Source organism: Trachypithecus francoisi, unplaced genomic scaffold, assembly GCF_009764315.1.
Source record: "Trachypithecus francoisi isolate TF-2019V2 unplaced genomic scaffold, Tfra_2.0 Lachesis_group4, whole genome shotgun sequence".
Lineage (NCBI taxonomy): Eukaryota > Metazoa > Chordata > Mammalia > Primates > Cercopithecidae > Trachypithecus > Trachypithecus francoisi.
Window position 1 is genome coordinate 93,560,183 of NW_022681469.1, and position 24,847 is coordinate 93,585,029.

The following is a 24,847-nucleotide window of genomic DNA, read 5'->3' on the forward strand; positions in this document are numbered from 1 at the left end:
TAGATTCACTGTATCCTTATGGTTAAATAAACCTGAGGTGATAACTCCTTTGCTCACATAAACCCGTTTATCTGTAGCAGTGTTCTGTAGCATACAGAAAATTTTCATGGTCCATTCCTGGCAGCTTTTGAGGGTTGTGGTTTTCGAGTAGTTCTCAGTAAGCATGCAGGGTTTTCTTATTTACATTAACGATAGCTGTGTGTGTATTAGCAGGAGGCCACATATCTACCCCGAACCAATTATCTTCATAAAAGGTACAGTACGCAGCAAAATAATGGTTAATCAGGAGAAGCGTAATTACTGCTAATAAAGCTATAGTAGACAACATAATTTGTTGTGAGCAGTGTTTAATTTTATGGTATAGTTAAACTTGTTCATTTCAAACACATCTGAAGAAATATACTTTTGTTCACACTTTATATTCCACAATCACCATCACCACAGGAACCATCTCCCATGGTGGCTAGATCCTGGTGCCCAGTGCCACAGCTTTGAAATTCAAATTTCTACTGAGGACTGAAAATTCACTCTTCCTGGCCTTTCAGATTCTATAGGTATCTTAAGGGGAAGAGGATAAGCCACCTCCCACCTCTGCCCTTGCTTCTCATTTTGGTTTGGTTCAGGTTTACCAGCATGAGTTTCCTCTATATTATATATCATGTCAGAAGGCTGATGCAGCACCCTCTGTGTCCTGGGAAGAGATGCCACTGGATCCACAAGAGGAGAGTGGGTATCAATGTTATTGTTCCAATACCAAAGGCAGATGTGGGCTCTTGCATCTGTGGTTTCTTACCATGTCCTTGGAGCAACCAGTAGTCTTCACTAAAATTTTATTTATAGTTAGGCATGCAATCCACAACCACAGAATAGAATATATTGTAGACAGTTGATCAAAAGAGCTTCAAATCTGTTCTTTAGTAATAGCCAACATGGCTTCTAAGCAAAAGTTAGCAAAAATTAGAGAATCCTAGCAAGAATATTTTGTGGTCTAGGTTACTAAGCTAACCCAGATGTTTGTTAATCCAGGACTCTCTGAAAAAGAAAACTGAAGAACAGAGGAATCACTTAATCTTGCTTTTACTATTAGTGGTACCTTATAATTAAATTAGTCAAAGCTTTTCTTGGAGCATTTTGAAACTTGAGTCCATTTATATTGAGATTTGTTACTGTGTATTTTTTACATTTACAAAACTTTGTATACATACTATGTCTAAAGGAAAATTAGTCTATTTAACAAATTCGTCAGCTGTTCAAAGCACAGAGAAATGAATTATTTAGCAGTGCATCTGAGTCAACCTCCATTTCTCTTTAGAGATATCTGTGATAATAATTTGTATGGCTTTGTGTGCTTTTCGTCTCTAATTAGGTGACAGCCATTCAGACTGAAGTGTTCCAGAAACAGAGAGAATGCGAGGCTGACTTACTCAAGGCTGAGCCTGCACTGGTGGCTGCTACAGCTGCACTCAATACACTCAACAGGGTAAAGATGATTTATTGGTCCCTGAGTTTCCTCAAAGTAATATTTAAAGCTTATTAGAGTTTGAATAACTGAGCTGAGAGTGTAGCCCATGCAGCGAAAAAGTATTTTAAAAGGAAAGAAACACCCATGAAATATTAAAGTTGAAACAAACCTTTGAGGTTGTCATTATAGTTCAACTTTTTTTTGCCATCCAGGACTCTGTGCTACAGCAACCCAATAAGCAGTCTCCTTTTGAATATTTCCAACAGCATGGGATTTATACTCTTATGAAAGGCAACTGGATTGTTGGTAACTGGATTTGACCCAAATCCAATGTTTCATATCATGTGTTGCTTTAAGAGACCCTCATGGAAAGAACAATGGGAGCAAAGATACGTAGGTTTGGTCCCCACCATTTCTTTGAGTTTGATGTTGTTGGTGAAACCTCCCTAAGCACTCAAATTCTTAGAAAGTAAGCTGTGTTCATCGCAGGCATATTGTTAGGGAAAGTGAAATGGGGGCCAATGTTCTTTTAAGAGCCTGCAGCTAATCTCATCCTGGGGTCTTCTCCCAGTCCTCTGGGGAGAGCTCAGGAAATCACTGGGCCTGAGATTCTCAAGATTCCATTTCAAAAAGTAAAGAATCTAGATTTTCACTCTTCTTCATAGAAATACTGAATTCGTTTTCTAAGTATTTTTTTGAAGAAAATAATTTTGACTGTGACTAAAGAGATACTTACATGGGTATTTCTTACAGTCTTACATAAAACTGAAAAATTTTAAATGGAACCATACCATGATAGAATTCCAATTGTTACACCTTCAAATACCCTTATGCCTTTAAAATAATATTGTTAAATGCTAATTAGCAATGTGACACATTAACCATGATATATTAAGTGAATAAAGCAGATTATAAAGTAAGATATTTTATATGACTAATTCTTTTGGTAAGAATATGTGCACAGAAAAAGATTGGTAAAAAGTAAGATTAATTGGTTATCTCTGAGTAATGGAATATTTATTTTCTTTATTGTGTTTCTCTAAATTTGCAAATTTTTATCTGAATAATTACTCTTTACTCAGGCAAAATAGCACCACTTATAAAGCTGTGTATATTTATAAATTATAAAAGAATCTTGGTTAGCCAGCTCTCAATTATTAGCATATTTTAAGTATTTGTTTTTGTTCTTGCTTTCACTCTCTTTCCATTCTTTGTAATCATATACCAAATAAATAGGCAGCTTCTGATAAGGGAGCAGAATCAGGTTCAACATTTGATGAGGTTTTATAAGCAAGAGTGTATTACGTAGCACATAAAATATCATAGGAAATACCTGGTTGGTTTTGTTTTTTAAATCATGTATTAAATATCATAAGCCTACATGAGCTTCTTATATGTGCTAGTTCCTGCCTCAAAGTATTTGCCCTGATACCATATAATTTATACTATTAACATCATCTGTTGGATTAATCAATGGTCTGACCTGAGGAGATAAAGGAGTAGAGAAGAAGGTTCAGCCTATCTTGGCCCTCTCCTAGTTGAGAGTCCCTGTAGTGTAACGGAAGATATTTCTTGCTTGTACATGTAAGACAGAAAAACAAACCTAAGAGACACTGAATTAAGGAATTACGTGTCTGGGAGAGGTTTGGTTAAGATGCAAATCTATTACATAGTGGGATAGAACCTATAAATAATCTTACAACATACACACGCACACACACGTGTGTGTATATCCTGGTCTCAGTGAGCAGAGCTCTGCAGGACTGATACATAGATCATTTTTCTTGGAGGCAAGAAAGGGCAGTGATGTCTCCAGAGTATCAGAGAAGTTCCCAGCAAGAACTGAACCTCCTGGAGTTCCAAGGCGGAGTCCCCAGGTGGCAAAGAATTGCCAAATTGAGACTGGTTTGATAAGGAGAGTAGGCCACTGAAGACTAGCATGACAACTTACAGAGCTTCTCCAAACCTCCCCTAATCCTGTCTGTCTATATGTGTGTGCGCACATGCGTGTTTTTCTTCAGGTCAACCTCAGTGAGCTGAAAGCCTTTCCCAACCCGCCCATTGCAGTTACCAATGTTACTGCAGCCGTGATGGTCCTTCTGGCTCCTCGGGGAAGAGTGCCCAAAGACCGAAGTTGGAAAGCTGCTAAAGTCTTCATGGGAAAGGTATCAGCGTAGCCTGGCAAGATAAAAACGCTGATAATTTCCATACTGTTTTCAGTACTATGGTTATGCTTAATAGCAAAAGATGTTCAGGTCAGAAGAAATCATCTTCACAGTTGCTGAATGTAATCTACTGTATATGTTCTCTAGACTTACAGATTTTGTTTGCCAAGTTGGAGGTTAGCTTGGGGTTATGGCATACCTAAGTCAATGCCAGCAGCAGGTGGAAGGTTGCTAATTATTTGCAAAATTATGAAAGCAGTTAAGTGTAGGAGGGAGAAAATTACATGGATTTCTTAGGCTGGAAAAATGTTATAATGTACAGGAAGGTGAAGCACAGGGGCTTTTTGGTGTGTTTTTGCTTTTTCTTTTCTGCCTGCCTTTTCTTCAAAATGTGAATACCTCCTGTGCTGGGACTGAATATTTTACCCCGGGATAGAAGAGGTTTTAAAAGTGTCCATTGCTAATTCTAACTTCATACTATAAAGACTGAAAAAGTCGAACAGTAGGATAAATGCAGCTTGCCAATTTTGCTTTTGTAATGTGAGTCCTAAAAGCTGATTTTAACTTTTGATCTTGGAATTTTCCCTGCAGCCAAAATGGGTTCGTTGCAATAAATCTTTTTGCTTTGCAGGTTGATGATTTTTTGCAAGCATTAATTAACTATGACAAAGAGCACATTCCAGAGAACTGTCTAAAAGTGGTGAATGAACAGTATTTGAAAGACCCAGAGTTTAATCCAAACCTGATTCGAACCAAATCTTTTGCAGCAGCTGGCCTCTGTGCCTGGGTCATCAACATCATTAAATTCTATGAGGTATCAATCCTAAATTGAGTGTTTACAGATGTTATCCACAAAGGGCCACAAGCACATCAATTTCTAGGTCAGCAAAAAGAGTAAAATTTGTTATTTCGTTTTCTGAATATGGATATATAGTTCTAAGAATAAGACATGAGCATGTTGAACAGTTATCTACAAGAGGTTATTTGAAATGTTAGAAACTATCTTTTTTTCGGGTAGAGTGGTTGGCTGCTTTATATTAAAGAGCAATAAGTAGTTAGATGAAAACTTATGTATGAATTTTACTTATTTACATTTAAATATTTAATTCATGTTGACTTAAAACAACTGCAAATCTGAAGTCACCTCAAATTAAATGTAGCCCCTGCTCTCAAAGCAAATATTCAAACCATCTGTATTGTTGACATAGTGAGATAAGGAAATAACCATTTCTTTGCGTTAGTATTTTAATGACAGGTAAGTTTTGTGCCTATATGTGATCTAATCTAAAATTTGTACTTTTCGGCAGTGTAGAGATAGATTATAATTTCATGCATTTATTTATCAAATATTTATCGCCAACCAACTGTATCCCAAGCACTTTGCAGGGTACTTGATCTAATAAGGGAACCATGCATGGCCCATGACTCTGAAGAACTCTCATCTTTGTCTTGAAGGGTTGTATGTTATATTCAAATATGGAATTAGAAAAAGTCAATATAGTCAATTCAATTCCCAAAGTAATTTTCATAAAGCCAGGCTATTTCCTTTATACTGTGGGGCCCACAAGAATAGGACTGTCTTGATCTCTCTCTTTAGTGGAAATCTTCATAAAGCAAGAGTTTAGACAGGTTGTGGTTGATGTACAGCCTCTCTCCCTAATGAAATGTCTCAGCCCTGTCTTCTACTTGTACAGTAGGTGAAAAGACAAGCATAGAGCTTGACTGTGGCTGCATTCTGTCTTATTTTGCTGTAAAATAGGAAAGAAAATTTAATTGCCTTCCTCTCTCCCTACCAGCAGAAAAATTGATCCACCTGAATTCTCAGATGGTCCATTCAAACAACGTGCGCTTAAGGTGGTCGGGAACTTAGAAAAGAAAGTAACAATGTGGTTGATGTTGTGTGGATATCTCCCACTCTCCTTTCTGTGTTGAGAATTTTTCCACAGTTATTTTCTGCCTTAAAGGCTAGACATGATCTCAGCTTTGGCTATGGTTTCTGCACAATGTAATTTCTAGTAATATGAGGAGTATCTTCACATTTTATGACAAATTGATTTTAGTATATTAATGGTGTTTGACTTACATCACATTTTATGCAAGTACTTGTAACTCTAAGGTCCAGATTACATAAGTAAAATAATGATAGACCAGAGAGAATGTGGAAGGCTATGTGGATTGTGCTCTGCCTTTAGGTGGTACCATGTCTGAAAAATAACAGACTAGGTGTGGTGGCATATACCTGTAATCCCAGCACTTTGGGAGACTGAGGTGGGAGGACCCCTTGAGCCCCAGAGTTTAAGACCAGTTTGAGCAACATGAGAAGACCCCCATCTCAATAAAAAAAAAGAGAAATTGCTAGGTGAATTAGAGATTTTAGTTGTAAAGCATCCATCCTATCCAGGATTGAATGATTACTTACCCTCTTTGTATCTTTATGAATTCATGAATTTTCAGGTCTACTGTGATGTGGAGCCAAAACGCCAAGCATTAGCCCAAGCAAACTTAGAATTGGCTGCGGCTACTGAAAAACTAGAGGCTATCAGGAAAAAGCTTGTGGTAAGTGCAAACTATGACATTGAAATGGTTCCCAAGAGGTGGTCCCTGCCTCCACCTTAGGATTCCACCCTCAGACAGCACCATATCTGAGCCCTATCAAGCAGAAAGGAATTCGATCTTCCATGAGTGTATTTCCTTATATAGCGTTCAGTAGGTATTTCTTATCTGCTCTGTGCTAGACACTGAACTGGGAAAGTGCAAATGTTCGTGGTTTCTACAGCTAAGAAACATTTGCAGTCTGATAGCAGAAAGGGGAGGGCAGCACATAGTGATTCCAGGCAAGTCTTCTGGAGTCAGACTATCTGGCTTATATCTTGGCTCCGCTGTTTAATGTTGCATCCTGTACAAGGTAGTTAACCTCTATGAGCCTCTGTTTTCTCATCTGCGAAATAGGTATTATAATAATAAGCCTTTCTTTTCTTTTCTTTTTTTTTTTTTTTGAGACGGAGTCTCGCTCTGTCGCCCAGGCTGGAGTGCAGTGGCACGATCTCGGCTTACCACATGCTCCGCCTCCCGGGTTCACGCCATTCTCCTGCCTCAGCCTCCTGAGTAGCTGGGACTACAGGCGCCTGCCACCGCGCCCGGCTAATTTTTTGTATTTTTAGTAGAGACCGGGTTTCACCGTGGTCTCGATCTCCTGACCTTGTGATCCGCCCGCCTCGGCCTCCCAAAGTGCTGGGATTACAGGCGTGAGCCACCGCGCCCGGCCAATAATAAAACTTTCTTTTCTTTTCCTTTTCTTTTCTTTTCTCTTCTTTTCTTTTCTTTCTTTCCTTTTCTTTTCTTTCTTTCCTTTTCTTTTCTTTTTCTCTTTCTCTCTTTCCTTCCTTCCTTTTTTTTTTCTTTCTTTCTTTTCTTTTTCCCTCCCTTCCTTCTTTTTAAGTTCCAGGGTGGATGTGCAGATTTGTTATGCAGGTAAATATGTGCCATGGTGGTTTGCTGCACCTATCAACCCATCACCTGGGTATTAAACCTATCATACATTAGCTATTTTTCCGGAGTAGCATCCATTTCTTAGATAGAACTGTGGGAATTAAATAAGAGTAATTCATATTAAGAATTTACCATGGTACTTAGCACATAGTAAGAGCTTCGAAAATATTTTTGGCCGGGCGCAGTGGCTCATGCCTGTAATCCCAGCACTTTGGGAGGCCGAGGCGGGTGGATCACGAGGTCAGGAGATAGAGACCATCCTGGTTAACATGGTGAAACCCCGTCTCTACTTAAAGTACAAAAAAAAAAAAAAAAATTAGCCAGACATGAGGGCATGGTGGTGGGCACCTGCAGTCCCAGCTACTCCGGAGGCTGAGGCAGGAGAATGGCGTGAACCCAGGAGGCGGAGCATGCAGTGAGCCGAGATCGCGCTACTGCACTGCAGCCTGAGTGAGACTCCATCTCAAAAAAGAAAAAAGAAAATATTTTCAATGAATATTATATGTACTGCTAAATACCACTACTGTTTTTACAAATATGTAAACCAGTCATCCTAGTCTAGCATTATCTATATATGTGTCTGTATACAGAACACACCAAAAAGTACTGAGCCCAAAGAAATTAGAGGAAGTTGCTTAGTGAAGGTGGGTTGACACGGGCTTTAGATGTTGCTTAGGAACCACCAGGATAACTAGGATGGGAAAGGTTTTCCTGACAGAAAGCAAGGAAAAGAGGGAAGGAGCAGTTGGGACACTTGAAGAGTCCAGCAGGCCAGAGCACTGCAATGAAGGTTTTGGAGAGTAGCAGGGAATCATGAAAAATGAACTTGCAAAGGTGAGCATAGGCTTTCTTTGCCTTTCATGCTACAGAATTTAAATTTTATCTGATTGGTGACACAGCCTTTGAAAGATTTTAACAAGTTAATGATACAACCGAAGTGAATCGATGCTGGAAGAAGAAAAGAACTTAGAGGCAGGCAGACAAGTGAGAAAGCCATTGCTGTGGATCCTGTTAGGACCTCAGCTCAGGCAGGAGCAGTCATGATGGAGGGAGGGAGACACGCTCAAGCCTGGCTGATGGGATACACAGAGATGGGAGGAATACAGGAGCAGGATGAGGAGCATGAGGTACCTGGCAGGGCAGCATGGAGGACAGCCAGCAGAGCGATGAGGCGGCACAACCCTGGCAGCTTACAGAAACCCCTGGCGCTTCAGTTTCTCGTCTGTCAAGTAGTGGTAACAGAAACTACCTCTCAAGGTGGCCATGTGTGATTTGGGACTACCCAGCATCCAGTCTGCCAACTTTGAGTGAAAACAGCTTGATTTTCTTTAGGGAAGAATCTCTCCGCATCGGATGCACTCAGGTGAGGCTTTTAGCAGGAATGACCTTACCTTTTCACGCTAGGGACTCGATATATGATCCAACCTTGCCCAACTTGATCCCCCCATCTCTAGGGTTTGAGTCGTGAGCAAAAGGAATAAAAGACTGAAAACAGAGTCCATAACATTGCAGAGATAATGTCCTGATGAGACTTGTAAACAGCTCCTGCTCCCAAGACTCTCTGGAACACCTTGGTGCCTATATGTGGTTCTCAGCCTTTCTTTCCCTCCTAAGAGCTCCCCCATCTACTTCTGGCGAGCTCCCTTCAGCTTAAATTAGCGAGAAGTGGTTTCCATCATACCCACCTATGATTCCTGATGCATTAAGATACTATTTAGTGTGCAGCGCACAGTAGACACTTCATAAATCTTAGTTCCCACCCTCTTCTTATAGAAAAATCCATTTGTAAGTGTGCAGCAGTCATGACTGGAATTTGAGAGAAAAGCCTGGGTCAGAAGTATATATTTGGGAATGGTTGGTGTATTCGTCTGTTCTCGCATTGCTATAAAGAAATACCTGAGACTGGGTAACTTTTAAAGAAAGGAGTTTAATTGGCCCGTGATTCTATAGGCTGTACAGAAAGCATCACAGTTCCTGCTTTGGGCGGGGCTTCAGGAAACTTTCAACCATGGCAGAAAGCAAAGGGGGATCAGGCATCTTACATGGCAGAAGCAGGAGTGAGAGATGGGGAGGGGCTGCTCCACACTTTTAAATGACTAAATCTCACAAGAACTCACTCACTGTCATGAAGACAGTACCAAGAGGATGGTACTAAACCATTCATGGGGTGCTAAGCATCCTCATGATCCAATTGCCTCCCACCGGGCCCCACTACCAACATAAAGGATTACAATTCAACTTGGGATTTGATGGGGACACAGATTCAAACCATACTAGTTGGTGTAAAGATCATGTGTGTAGAAATATTGCCCAATGAAAATGTGAAGATTAAGAAGCAATGGGAACTTAGGGTAGACCTCAGGGAGGATGCTTCTAACTCAAAGTAAATCCTGCCATTGGTCCCTGAGGAGGTAAACTCGGCAGCCACTGCAGTCTAGAATATGGTGCCCAGAGTGGCCAGGCAGTCAAGCCGGGCTTCCTGTAGAATGGGGTTTGAATTTAACCTGCTTATGGCTGGGGCCACTCCTTGGCAACTTGGCAATAAAAATAAGGTGAAGGACATTTTCTAACAGCACCTCCAAGATTTCAGGGCAAGTTATCAAAAGCAGAGGAATAAGATGAACTTGTCAGAGCAGAGCCCAAGGCATTGACTGATTTCTCGAATATACCAGAAAGGGCTTAAATTGCCACTCTCGTTTTGACCTTCAGTAATTACAATGCATCTTTTTATGACATTATTTTAATAAGATGGTTAACAGTCCCAAAAGCCCTCTCCTTACAACATGGATAATTTCAGCCCCTCCCACAATAATGCACTCCCTCTTATCTTTTAAGGCTCCTGTTTCTAATGGGCCCTCCTGACCACCACTCCCTGGCCAGGTGACCTGACCATCCCCTCCTCTCTTTCCAGGCAGGGCATATTCCTACTGTAGCATGAAGCTACAGTTCATTCATACAGTTTATTTACTGTTCAATAAATACCTGGTGACTGGTAAAAGAAAAGTGGGCAACCACAACTGCTGGTTTAGACAAGTTTAGGACAAACATATTAATTTTACAGTAATTATCATTGTTCAGTAGTCAAAATTCTCCCTTTCAACTTAACTAAAACCTTTAGAAAATGGTATCTATTCTTAATAGTTTTATATCAATATTAGAAGTAATTAAATGTTTATAGGAAAAATATGAGGATACTTAAGATAACCATAGAGTTAACCACAGTTAATACTTTTGTGGTTGCAGAACTAGTAATCCTTTGGATGTAGCCTGCAACTGGCTGAAAAGAATTATTCATACCAATTATTTTCAGAGATCTACAATTTAAACAGACGTTTACATATTAATAAGCCTCAGAACTAACTTTTCAAATACGGAGAAAAGGAGCACAAAGTAATAATCAAAATAGCTTTATGAAGAGTGGGTCACCTTGGTCCCCCTACCAAGAGTGGATTTGGTATGAATATGACAAAACCTCTGGCTGTAGTTCCCACCAAGGTTTAAGTCTCTACCAAGGCCATGTGGCTGGTTATGCTAAGGACAAGGTACCTTTGAATAGTTTCTGCCTGTTGGGATGCAGTCAGATAAAGGTTTGAGCACATGTGAAGGTATAATTTTTGCTAGCTTTGCCTTCATTTGCTCCAGCCTCTTGTTTCTCCTCCTCCATGAACTTTCCCTCCTACTGATCTTATGCCTCCTATTGCCTTCTTGCCTCTCAAAGCCAGGATGTGCCTGATTTCAACATCTATGCTGCAATGGAAATTCATTTATACCAGTGGGCTGATCTCTATGTATTTGTTCTTTTGAGGCTTTGTTTCTAACTTCAGACTAAAAGAAGGCTTCATACTGAAGTGAAAAAAAAAATTGCTGAGCTGGATGGAACAAAGACCATCATGTCTTGCAAACATACAGGGCCTAAGGCTTACTCTAAATAAAATTCAAATTCAGTCTCTTTAGGGCAGTGTTTCTCAAGTGTGTTCCCTGACCAGCAGTGTCAATGTCACCTGGAAACTTATTAGACATACTGATTCTCAGATCTAATCCCTGACCTGCTGAATCAGAAGCTCTGGTGGTGAAGCCCAGGAACCTTGGTTTTAACAAGCACTTTGAGTGGTTCTGATGAATGTTCAAGTTTGAGAATTCAAACTTGGTTTAGGGTTTCTGGTGCACTCAAATCCTTGGGCCAAGTCCCTCCTTCCTCACTCTATTTACTTCTAGAACCTGAGAGGCCAGAGTCTGTCAAGAACTGTGAAGGCACCAACATTTTACCCTACTTGCAAACTAACAAGTTAGTCTGCCACAGTTTCATGGATGATGGAAGAAGACATGAGACTCGTAAGTCAGAGACCAAAGGATTTCATTACTCACAGCACAGCAAGGAGACTGAGCTTCATGTTCATACCAGTTCCGCTTACCTCCCAAGTCCTGTGGGAATGATGCAGAGAAGATAGGTGGATGCTACATACACAGTGGGTTTATGTCATGGATGAGAAATCCCAAGCTTAGGAAACCCCAGGATAAAGAGAACCACAGGCAAATCCTCCTGAACCTTTGCCCCAGATGGAAACATTATCTTTGGTATTGTGGTTAGGTAACAAAGCTGTCTCCTACTTCCAGGGAAACAACATCTCTGTCTTTCAAGCCCGTGATCTATCCAAATATGGTTAGATTATCCAGAACAAGATCTGCCATTTCTTCTTCACAAGAGGCACAGAAACAAAGGAAACTGTGGTCTCCCAACACCCAGCTCCTTTTCCCAACTTTATGAAGGGAACTGATGTGAGTCATTTTATACCTTAGCTCTATGTGTATTTAGGTCATTCTGTTTCAATCTTGAAGGGCTGTGCATCTCAGTGTGGAGCTAGGAGGTATTTCCTGTGAAGCAACAGTCACTAATGTCACTTTCTATAGAGACTTATACAGCTCCCACATATCCTATTCTGTTTCCAGTGCCCAAATAAGAAACACAGGCAAAACCTCTATTCTTCCTCAAACTGGAGAGATAGTCACCAAAGTCTGGTAAATTTAACTCCCAAAGTAGAGGTCATCGATATTAGAGTGCAGAAAAAGACACCCAAGGAGCTTGTAAAATACAGTTTTCTAGACGCCACACAAGTACAAACTCTGATTCTGAAGTTTTCAACTGGGGGCTCCAGAATCTGAATTTTAATTAAGAATTCCAGAAGATCCCAATGCTAGTAGGTCAGGAGATTTCACTCTAAGAAATCACTGTTAAGGCTGTCTTATGTATCTATCTCAATCTCTTTGGCCCTACCATCTTCTGATTTACAGTGAATTGGATTCATGTTAATTTGGATTGCTAAAATAACCTCCTCACTGATTTCCCTAGTGCCAGTCTCTTGTCCTTTCAAATGAACTTTTATACAGTACAAATTCAACCCTATCACTTGGATGTAAAAAACATATTTCATTCAGCCAATACCATCCTCTTGGTAAAAGTGTTATCGAACCAGGCATGTTTTGCCCATCACACAACTTGCCAATCACTGAGACAATGAGTTTTGCAGCAGAGAAAGGGTTTATCCACAAGGCAGCAAAGTGAGGAAATGGGAGAACAAGTTGCACATCTACTTCCTTGAATACGGGTTTTAGGGATATTTATGGGATAAAGAAGTAGGATGGTCTATGATGGGAAGGTGATTGGAGGTAAGGAAAAGTGAGGTAATTGGCAGTCTTCACAAGCATAGTCAGAATTTATGGCTCTTCATGGACACAAGTTCAGAAAATGGCAGTGTTAGCATGATCTGAGGGTGGAGTTTTGGGCCCAGTGATGTCAAAAGGTCACCCATCAGACACTCATGCAAGCCCAGTTGAATGATAGAGGGGCTCAGCCAGTTTGAACTGGGCAAGAGTGGACTCCAGGTCCCTGAAAAACAATCATTAGTGTGGTGACCTATACATCAGAGATGTTATCTATAAGGAAGCTAGTGGGAATTTAGATATATATTATTCAGCCATGTGACTTTTAGCTATATAGGGTTTTTCAGTCAACAAAAAGCAAGTGACTAAAAACAAGTGAGGCAAGTAAAGTTTGGTGGACCTAGTCAGGTTAGACCATGGTTTCAAAATCCTATCTCATTTAGTATGTTGTCATCGTCATCATCATTGTCGTCGTCATCATCATCATCATCATCATCATCATCAGAGCTAACACTTAAAGGACTACCTGGTCTGTGCCAGATGCAGATCTAAGCATACAGTGATTTAATAGAGTCATCTTCAAAAACCTTAAGAAGAAGGAACTGTTTTCAGCTCCAGTTTATAGATGAACATCACAAGGAGGAAGATAGAGCTGGAATTGGAGCAAGGGCAGTCTGCCATGATGGGTGACTGTTACTCTATACCAGATAACCAAATTTCTTCTGTAAATCGTAACTATATTAGGCTTTGTAGGCCAGGAGTCAATGTTCTTAACTCTTTTTTAAAAACTTTATTTAGCTAGCTAATTCGTGAGCTAGCTTGGACATATTCTGCTACCTTTTTAAATTGATGCATAATGTATATATTTTGGGGTACATGATATTTTGATATATGCATACAGTCTGTAATGATCAAATCAGGGCAATTGGGACATTGATCACCACAAACATTTATCCTTCTTTATTTTGGGAGCATTCTAATTCCTCTCCTCCTGCTGTTGTCAACTATACAACAAATTATTCTTAACTATAGTCCCCCTACTCTGTTATCAAATACTAGATCTAATTTTTTCTAACTATGTACCCATTAATCAACCTCTTTTTATCCCCCACCTCCTCCTACACTTACCAGACTCTGATAACCATCAGTCAGCTCTCTACCTCCATGAGATCCACTTTTTTAGCTCCCACATATGAGTGAGAACATACAGTATTTATCATTTTGTGCCTGGCTTATTTCACTTTGCATAATGACCTCCAATTCTATCTGTGTTTGCAAATGACAGGATTTCATTTTTTTTTTTTTTTTTTGAGACGGAGTCTTGCTCTGCCACCCAGGCTGGAGTGCAGTGGCCGGATCTCAGCTCACTGCAAGCTCCGCCTCCCGGGTTTACACCATTCTCCTGCCTCAGCCTCCCCAGTAGCTGGGACTACAGGCGCCCGCCTCGTCGCCCGGCTAGTTTCTTGTATTTTTAAGTAGAGACGGGGTTTCACCGTGTTAGCCAGAATGGTCTCGATCTCCTGACCTCGTGATCCGCCCGTCTCGGCCTCCCAAAGTGCTGGGATTACAGGCTTGAGCCACCGCGCCCGGCCAGGATTTCATTTTTTAATGGCTAAATAATATTCCATTGTGTCAGTATACAACATTTTCTTATCCATCCATTGAGGGGCATTTAGATTCATTCCACATCTTGGATATTATGAACAGTGTTACAATAAACATGGAAGCACAGATACCTTTTTAATATGATGATTTCCTTTCTTTTACATATTCTTTCTCCACATACTCACTGGCATCCATTATTTTTTGTGTTTTTGATAAGAGTTATTTTAACTGGGGTAAAATGATATCTCATTGTGATTTTGATTTGCATTTCCCTGATTATTAGTAATGTTCAGCATTTTTTATATACCTGTTGGCCTTTTTGGTGTCTTCTTTTGAAAAATATCTCTTCAGATCTTTTGCCTATTTTTAAATCAGGTTATTTGTTGTTTTACTGTTCAGTTGTTTGAATTCCTCATATATTCCAGATATTAGCCCCATGTCAGATACATACTTTGCAAATACTTTTGCCTACTCTGTGGGTTGTCTCTTCACTTTGATTACTTCCTTTGCTATGTGATCTTAATATGATCCCGTTTGTCTCTTTCTACTTTTGCTGCCTATGCTTTTGTCGTCTTACAGTGGAAATTTTTGCCCAGACCAATGTCCTGAGGCATTTCCCTAATGTTTTCTTCTAGTAGTTTTACAGTTTTAAGTCTTGGATTTAAGACTTTAATCCATTTTTACTTGATTTTTGTGTATGGTGAGAGATAGGGGTCTAGTCTCACTTTCTGTATGTGGTTATCTAATTTTCTCTCTACCATGGAGGAGACTGTCCTTTTCTCAGTGTATGTTCTTTGTGCCTTTAGCAAAAATGAATTGGCTATAAATGTGTGGATTTATTTCTGGGTTCTCCATCCTGCTGCATTGGTCTATGTGTCTGTTTTGTGCCAGTACCATGCTGGTTTGGTTATTATGGCTTTATAGTATACTTTGAAATCATAGAGTGTGAGTCCTCCAGCTTCATTCTTTTTGCTCAAGATTGCTGAGTCTTCTGTGGTTCTGTATGAATTTTAGGGTGGTGGTCCTATTTCTGTGAACAATGTCATTGGTATTTTGATAGGGATTGTGTTGACTCTTTAGATTGCTTTGGGTAGTATGGACATTTTAACTGTATTCTTCTAACCTATAAGCATAGGATACTTTTCCATTTTTATGTCTCCTCTTCAATTTCTTTTATCAAAATTTTGTAGTTTTTCCTGTAGAGAGATTTTATTTCTTTGGTCGAATTTATTACTAGGTATTTTATATTTTTTGTAGCTGTTTTAAATGGGATTGTTTTCTTGATTTCTTTTTGAGACTGTTCATTGTTGGTGTGTAGAAATGTCAGTGTATGTTGATTTTGTATCCTTCAACTTTACTAACAGTTTTTTTGTGAATTATTTAGGTTTTTCTCAGAATAAGATCAGGTCATCTGTAAACAAGACTAATTTGACTTCTTCCTTTCCAACGTAGATGTCCTTTGTTTCATTCTCTTGCGTAAGTGCTCTGGCTAGAACTTCCAGTACTATGTTGAATAAAAGTGGTGAAAATGTCCTGTGTTATTTCACATCTTAGAGAAAAGGAATTCCATTTTTCTGCATTAAGTGTGATGTTGGCTGTGACTTTGTCATATATGACCTTTTTTGTGTTGAGGTATGTGCCTTCCATACCCAGTTTGTTGAGCATTTTTATCATAAAGAGATACTGAATTTTGTTGAGTGTTTTTTTTAGCATCTATTAAAATGATCATACAGCTTTTGTTCTTTATTCTCTTAATAAGATGTATTACATTTACTCATTTGCATATGGACTGTTCTTGTATCCCTGGGTTGAATCCCACGTGGTCATGCTGAATAATCTTTTCAATGGGTGTTGTATTCAGTTTGCTAGTATTTTGTTGAGAATTTTTGCATCTGTCTTCATCTGAGATACTGACTGTAGTTTTTTGTTGTGTTCTTGTCTAGTTTTGGTGTCAGGTAATGCTGGTCTCATCAAATGAGTGTGGAAGTGTTCCCTCTTCAATTTTTTGAAAAAGTTTGAGTAGAATTGGTATTGTTCAATTGTTTGGTAGAATTCAACAGTAAAGCCATTAGGTCCTTGAGTTTTCTTGATGGACACTTTTTATTATTGCTTCAATCTCATTACTCAATACTGGTTTGTTCAGATTTTCTATTTCTTCATGGTTCAATCATGGTAGATTGTATATGTGCAGGAATTTATTTCTTATAGGTTTCCCAATATGTTGGCATGTACATGTTAATAATAGTTTCTAATGATCCTTCATATTTCTGTGATGTCAGTTGTTATATATTCATTTTCATTTATTATTTTATTTGAGTCTTCTCTCCTTTTTTTTCTTTATAGGTTAGTTGATTTTGTTTACCTTTTCAAAAAATGAACTTTTCATTTCATTGATATTTTGTATTTTTTAATCTCAGTCATTTACTATGCTCTGATTTTTCTTATTTCTTTCCTTCTAAAAATTTTGGGTTTGATTTGTTCTTGCTATTTTAGTTCCTTGAGGTGTATCATTAGGTTTGTTATTTTAATGTTTTTATTTTTCTATGTAGGCATTTGATGTATTGCTGTAAACTTCTCTCTTAGTATTGCTTTTGCTGTATTCCATAGACTGAATATGTTGGGTTTCCATATTAATTTGTCTCAAAAAATTTTTAAATTTCCTTCTTAATGTTATTGACCCACTGAGTAGGAGCATGTTTAACTTCCCTGTGTTCGTATAGTTGCCAAAGTTCCTCTTGTTATTGACTTCTAGTTTTATTCCATTGTGATCAGAAAAGGTACTTGATATGGTTTTTACTTTTTTGAATTTGTTGAGACTTGTTTTGTGGGCTAACATGTGGTCAGTTCTGGAGAATGTTCCATGTGCTGATGAAAAGAATTTGTCAGGCCGCGCAGTGGCTCACGCCTATAATCCCAGCACTTTGGGAGGCTGAGGTGGGCGGATCACGTGGTCAGGAGATAGAGACCATCCTGGCCAACGTGGTGAAACCCCATCTCTACTAAAAATACAAAAATTAGCTGGGCGTGGTGGCACATGCTTGTAGTCCCAGCTACTCAGGAGGCTGAGGCAGGAGAATTGCTTGAAGCCAGGAGGCAGAGGCTGCAGTGAGCCGAGATCGTGCCATTGCACACCAGCCTGGGTGACAGAGTGAGACTCTGTCTCAAAAAAAGAAAAGAATTTGTATTCTGCAGCTGTTCAATGAAATGTTCTATAAATGTCATTTAGACATATGTGGTCTAGTGTTTAGTTTATCATTAATGTTTCTTTGTTGATTTCATGTCTGGATGATCTGTCTATTAGTGAGGGTGGAGTGTCGAAGTCCCCTACTATTACTGTATTTCAGTCTATCTCTCCACTTAGATCTGTTCATGTTTACTATATATACTTCTTTCTTTGAACAAGCTTTCTGCATCTTGCTCTTTTCAAACTCCCTCTTAAACTCCAGTGACTGTTAGATGTGCTCTTTTGAGGTCATTCTCTGTAGACATTTGTTCGTTTCTTCATTTTTCCTTTTTTCACCTCTGCATATTTTCATATAGCCTGTCTTTGAAATTACTGATTCTTTCTTCTGCTTTACTCATTCTGCTCTTTAAAGCCTCAAATTCATTTTTCACTTCAGCAAATGTATTTCTCAGTTCCAGGATTTCTGTTTGATTTTTTAAAAATTATTTCAATCTCTTAAACTTCTGATAAATTTATGAATTGCTTTTTTGTATTATCTTGGAGTTGGCTGAGTTTTCTTAAACTACTATTTTGAATTATTGATCTGAGAGCTCCCATATGATCATCCCATTAGAGCTGGTCATTCACTCCTTGCTTTGTTTGGAGAGGACATGGCTCCCTGTTTGCTGCTGTTTCTTGTGGACATACATCTATGGCTTTACACTGAAGGATCAGTTATTTATGCCAGTCTTTGCTGACTGGCTTATTTTGGTCTTTGTAGAGTATGTTTGCTTAGAGGTTATTTGTATTTGCCTGTTGAGTTCCTTAATTCTAGATCACTGCTTCCTTTTCAGCACTATATGGAACATTAAGCCCAGGTTTGCCTTAACTCTTAGAAATGCTCGAAGTACTGACCATCCTAAATTGAGAGTAAGGGGCCCCCCAAAAATACTCTGACTTTGTGGCAAAGCTAGCTAGGGGCTTTGTGCCCAGAAGACCTATGGAGTGTGCCTCGTACAGTGTGGTGCTGTTGAAAAGCTACTCTGATTTGCCATCTCCTTTGGCTGAGATAAAGAGCAGAGTTTCATGGGTTGCAGTTGCTAGTCTCACCTTCCCTCTTTATCACTAGATGCTTGCAGGGATTTTTGTCTCTATAGACACTTGGAATACTTCCCACGGGTTGAGGTAAAAAGCAGTTTTCCTGCAAGGGAATGTAAGGTGACTGAGTGGGGAAAATGACTGCCCACCTCAGTCTCACTTTCTCCAGTGTAGAAACCATGAGTCTGGGGGGCATTTTCTACGTGCAGTGCCTGAGTAAATTTGGGTAGGGGCATTGCAAATAGAGACATTCTTTCTTCTGCTGCTCAGAGTTTTTTACTTCTCTGTGGCTCTGGGTAATGTCTCAGCCTCAGATTTGAGTTCTGGGATGTTGCTGGTGATAGTCTTAGCGCTGGATATTTGTTTTGGGTTTTCTGTAGGCGAGAGTGAAGCCAGATTACTTCGACTCTGCCATTTTGGTGATATCCCTCTGTGTTCTCAAATCTTTGCACAACTATTCTGAGGTAAAGGTTAATATTTTTTACATTTAACGTTTAAAATGTAAAATCCATTCTTTACTCATGGGCCACACGAAACCAGATGGCTGCTAGATTTGGTGTGTGGGTCCTGGTACCTAGTACCTAGTGGGTACTGACCTTTGCTGTGTGCTAACACTAAAAGCTATTTGGGATCTCGTACTTTATCATCTGCTAATTCTCGCTGTTCTCCTAGATCAAGCTTGGACTTTAGGGGAACTCCTTGGAGAAAATACTTGATCAGTTTCCCTATTATTCCACACACCCTACACATCAGTTGTACACGTCATCCTAACATGTGAACTTTCATTTCCTTTGTCCTCCACACTGTGAGCTCCTTAAAGTCTTCTAACTTTTTATGCCTAGCACCTGACACGAGAGGAACTCAAAAACTATTAGTTAAATTGACAAACAGAACCATATTTTATATTTCAACTAAAAGGTTTATTCTAGTTGAAGGACTCACTTTCCTTTTAACAGTCAACAAACATTTTGTAACACTGGACTAGGCACTGGAGTCTGGGTGACACAGAAGGCTCAGTCCCTGCTCTGAAAAATCTTACAGATTTACTAAATGCTGTTTAATTTGCTAAGTGCTGCCAAGGGAGGTTGCACTGGCTGCCACTGGAGTGCAAAGAATGGCATTGGTCAGTTCTGCAGGTGAGGATGTGGTTGGGTGCTCAGGAAAGGTTTGGAGAAGCAGTTTCCTCTTGAATCAAGTCTTAAAAGATGAAGAGGTTTTCACCCAGAAGATAGGGAAAGGGTATTTCAAGAAAGAGGGTCTTGTGTCCTGTGGACAATAAGTACCTCAACATGGCTGAAGAGTAGAGTATAAATGTCACTGTGTGGGGTCACTTGTGGTGAAAAGTGAGGCAGGGACATGATCACACAGGAAATTGCAAGGGGTTGGTTAAGAAGTAAGTGTTTGTCCTGTGGGCCAGAATATACTAAGCTCCCTAATATTGAAGACTCTTAATGCCAAAAAAAAGTCCCAGACAGTCATGAATAGTAGTTATATTTTCTTTTAACCATGTTACAGACAATAACTAAGGCAAACGTAGATTCAGTGAGCCCTAGCAGAATAAACTAGCCCCAGTAGGGATCTGTGAGCCGTATGTGAGTACTGCCGCTGTCAGACAGGGAGCGCAATTGAAGAACCGCAGTTGGGGGCAGGAGGGATAAACTGATAACATTTACCTTTTGGAAAGATAACTCTGGGCCAGCAAACAAAGGGGAAGAGACTGGAGGCAGAATGAACATGGGTGAGGGAAGCAGAATGAAAACAAAGTCAAAGAGAGAAACTTGGGTTACAAACAGTTTATAAAATGGATACAGAATGATGATATCTGAAAGAGCAAGAAGAAGAGATGGTTAGGAAGGTGAATGAGGAGCCAGGAGAGATTGTTGTCATGGGGGCCAAGGGAGGGAAGGGAACCATCACCTGGAACAAACAGTAAAGAGGGCAGATACCACAGTGCATCTGAGCACAGGCTGTGGGGCCAAACATCACGTGTCGAATCTTAGCCCAGTACTTCCCGTCTGTGTGAGCTTGAGTAACTTTTTGGCCTTATTGACTCTAATTTCCTCACCCATAAAATGAAAAAATCTCTCTGAGACTTACCAAACTGATCAAATGCATTAACACATGGAAAATACTTAGAATAGTGCTGGGTGCTTGCTAGAGGATCAGTAACTGTTAGTTGTTATTGTTTGTTTGTTTGTTTGTTTTTCAAACAATGATTAGTAACTTGAGAGAATGAAGCTTGTTTATCAGATTCATAGGTGGTTTGTATCACATATGTTTCAGTAAAATGGTAGGGAAAAACAAAGAAAAAAGTGATAGGAATAACAGTCAGATTAAAATAGATGAAGGAGAGAACGGGTGTTGAGAAAAGAAAAACAGCAAGAATAGAGTTTTCTATAGAGAAAAATTTTTTGAAAACAAGGAGAAAGGTACAAGCAATATTAAGACCCATCAGAAAATATTTTGGAAACCTAATCATATTTATTTTAAAGTAAAATCATCTTGATGATTATATATTTGCTTTGAACTTTTTTTTTTTTCCTTTTGAGACGGAGTTTCGTTCTTGTTGCCTAGGCTGGAGTGCAGTGGTGCATTCTCAGCTCATTACAACCTCCACCTCCCAGGTTCAAACATTTGCCATTAAGTTATGTTTTCATTCAATGAAAAAATGAACCAAAGTGAATTTGTATCCCATTTGAAATAAACTCCAGTGATATTTGCAGACCAAGCTCACTTCACATGTGCTTGCTGAATGTGCTGTGCCATATTTTACATGCATTAACACACATTTGATTCCATAGCACACCTACCTATGAAGTAGGTATTAGTAGCAGTAGTCCCATTTTACAGATGAGAAAATATAAAGCTCACATAAAGTGAAAAATGAGCCCACACCACCAGGACCAATAAGAGGTAGAGGAACTAAAACCAAGACATACATACATACATTCGTTCATTCACTCATTCATTCATTCATTCATTCATTTGAGACAGTCTCATTCCATCATCCAGGTTGGAGTGCAGTGGCACGATCTCAGCTCACTACAACCTTGACCCCTAGGTTCAAGCAATTCTTGTGCCTCAGCCTCCTGGGTAGCTGGACTGCAGGCATGCGCCCCCACACCAGGCTAATTTTTTGTATTTTTAGTAGAGATGGAATCTCACCCTTCTGGCCAAGCTGATCTTGAAGTCCTGACCTCAGGTGATCCACCCACTTCAGCCTCCCAAAAAGTGCTGGGATTATAGGTGTGAGCCACCGTATCTGGCAGAACCAAGACATTTTTAAACTCAAAGCTAGATACTGTTAACTATACAGTATACCATGTGTGATCTGACTGGGAAGCCTGGACATATTTGCTCTGTCTCTTCACAACTGGACCTTCTCGAACATCTATTTTGTTAAATGCCTTCCATTAAATTGGTCCAGGACTCAGAAGGTTTGGGTTCATAGCCTTGTTGTTTTTTTCACTCACTAGCTAGTGAAACTATAGCAAATCACTCAGCTGATTTTTGTCTCGGTTTCTTCTCCTGCAAGTTATATAAGGCATTGTCTGCTTTATTCACCTTCATTCTCCAGCAAGCATAGAGCAGAGCTTTTCAGCGGCTGTATGACATGCAGCACCTCAACAGATTGAACGCAATAGCAGGTATAAGAATCTGACAGTCTTATGTTAAATAAGACATTAAAATTAGGTTCACAAAAATTTAAATTCCATTTTTCATTAATTTTGTTTGGGTAATATTGTTATTTTTAATAAAATTATGCTAATATATGGTGAGTTTATTCATATTCTTAAATTAATTTTTAAATTTTTGTCAGTTTTAACTTCTAATACCATAAATATTACTTGATATCATCTGTATGAACCAGTGCCCTGTAGGGGTCTGAATGTAAAAGAGTTTTGAGACCAAAAATTTAAGAACCATTGCCTTCCACTGTCCTAGGTATTATTCTATGAATCATCAGAATTAATCCTCAAAAAAACACTCCTTTGAGCTAGGTAACGTTATTAATTCCATGTTTAAGATACTGAAGTTGAAGCATCAAGAAGGTAAATAAATAGCCCCAACTTGATACTGCTTAGCTTACGTAGCAGCATTCAAATATCAACCCACGGAGTCTGATACTAGAGCTTTCATGTGCTTCTGTGCTTGGTAAAACTGTAAGTACCCTTAATAACCCAAAATAGACCTGTAATATTTTTATTTCAATCTTCTTTCTTTTTTCTTTTCCTTTTTTTTTTTTTTTTGAGATGGGATCTTGCTCTTGTTTCCCAAGCTGCAGTGCAATGGCTCGATCTCGGCTCACTGCAACCTCTGCCTCCCAGGCTCAAGCGATTCTCCTGCCTCAGCCTCCAGAGTAGCTGGGATTACAGGTGCCTGCCACCACGCCTGGCTAATTTTTGTATTTTTAGTAGAGATGGGGTTTCACCGTGTTGGCCAGGCTGGTCTCGAACTTCTGACTTTGTGATCCGCCCGCCTCGGCCTCCCAAAGTGCTGGGATTACAGGCATGAGCCACCACACCCTGCCATATTTCAAACTTATTTCTAACTGGTGATGTATAATATCTCCATCAATTCTCATAAATTTGATGCTATTTTACATATTAATCTTAAATTTGATGTATATACATATTTATGTATATATATACTGCTTTAGCAATATAAAGTAATGGTGAAATAACTGGGTCATCGACAAATATAGTCTCTAAATTATTAATAGGTTATATTCTGCAAGTTTTCTTGTTAAAGTTTCTAGGAACTTTGCATGCATCTACAAAAGCAGTGTTATAAATCTTATTAGGTTTGTTGGAACTTAATATGCTAGCAAGATACCATAGTGAGGAGTCTCACAAGCATTTGACATCTCAGTCAAGACTTTCTGGCTGTAAGTGATACGAACTCATTCAAAACACCTTAGCCAGAAAGGACACAAAGACAAACTCCTGGACAAAAGGTGACCAGGGCCCCAAGAGATCTAGGAAACAAGAAGCTGCCATGAACTTCTCTTGGAGTCTCTAGGGCTGTGTGACTTCTCATCTTGCTTCTCTTTGTATGTCCCTTTCATCCTTTTCTCTTTCTCCATAATGGTTTTCTCTGTTTTTTCTGTGCCCTGGTGGAAGGTGTTCCCTCTTTAAATGAAGCCCTCTGATTCACACATCCTCCAAGGTCTTTCAATGCTAAAGACAATGGATTATCTCTGAGTTTCAATTCCTACCTCCAGAAGAGAAAAATGTGGGCCAGGCACAGTGGCTCACGCCTGTAATCCCAGCACTTTGGGAGGCCGAGGTGGGTGGATCACTTGAGGCCAGGAATTCAAGACCAGCCTGGCCAACATGGCGAAACCTCATCTCCACTAAATCTACAAAAATTAGCTGGGCGTGGTGGTGCACACCTGTAATCCCAGCTACTCAGGAGGCTGAGGCACAGGAATTGCTTGAACCTGGGGGGCAGAGGTTGCAGTGAGCTGAGATTGCACCACTGCACTCAGCCTGGGCAACAGAGCAATACTCATTCCAAAAAAAAAAAAAAAAGAAAAAGAAAAATCTGATTGGCCTAGCCGGATCTAAAGGGCTTAGTAATTAACACCCCTCTTCACTGCCTGAATTATGAACCCAAAGAGAAAAGAATCAGTAGGTGGAGAAACCAAACAAGTCACTCTTGTCTTTAATAAAGCTGGTATTGGAGGATGAGGCTTAGGTGCAAGAAGAGCAGAGGGGAATGATAGTGCACCTACAGCACATTTGCATCTTCAGGGCGCATCCATTCACCCCAGTGGCTCCTTGCATTCTGCCCAGTGGAGATGAAAGGGAAGAAGACCACATCGTGAGCTGTTAGTTTATAGTGGCACTGATGTGTTTATTTCATTATATCCTTCTTTTCCTTCTTCCCAAAATACGTATGGTAAAGGGACGAAGGTTAATGGGGGGAAGAGGTTTGTCCATTTACCTTACAGTAACAGATGTTTTAAGATGATTGTAATCTCTCTGTTTTAACTAAAAATGACTGAAAAGTTAATTCAATTCTGATTCAGGATCTGGATCGAAATCTGAGCAGACTCACAGCATCATTTGAAAAAGCAACAGCTGAGAAAGTCCGGTGTCAAGAAGAGGTGAACCAAACCGACAAAACCATCAAATTAGCTAATAGACTTGTCAAGGAACTTGAGGCAAGTTAAACCTTTTCTTCCAAACATTCTAACTAAAA

General features: G+C 39.5%; 1 protein-coding gene across 1 annotated transcript in view; it reads left to right on the top strand.

Annotated features, from left to right (window-relative positions):
- DNAH11 (dynein axonemal heavy chain 11) overlaps positions 1–24,847 on the top strand; it is a 407,209-nt gene that overhangs the window by 261,330 nt on the left and 121,032 nt on the right. Inside the window, exons 58-62 of the mRNA XM_033192171.1 lie at positions 1,367–1,480; positions 3,484–3,627; positions 4,259–4,441; positions 6,082–6,183; positions 24,675–24,813. Of these exons, the coding sequence (XP_033048062.1) occupies positions 1,367–1,480; positions 3,484–3,627; positions 4,259–4,441; positions 6,082–6,183; positions 24,675–24,813 (682 nt within the window). The remainder of the gene's footprint in view (positions 1–1,366; positions 1,481–3,483; positions 3,628–4,258; positions 4,442–6,081; positions 6,184–24,674; positions 24,814–24,847) is intronic.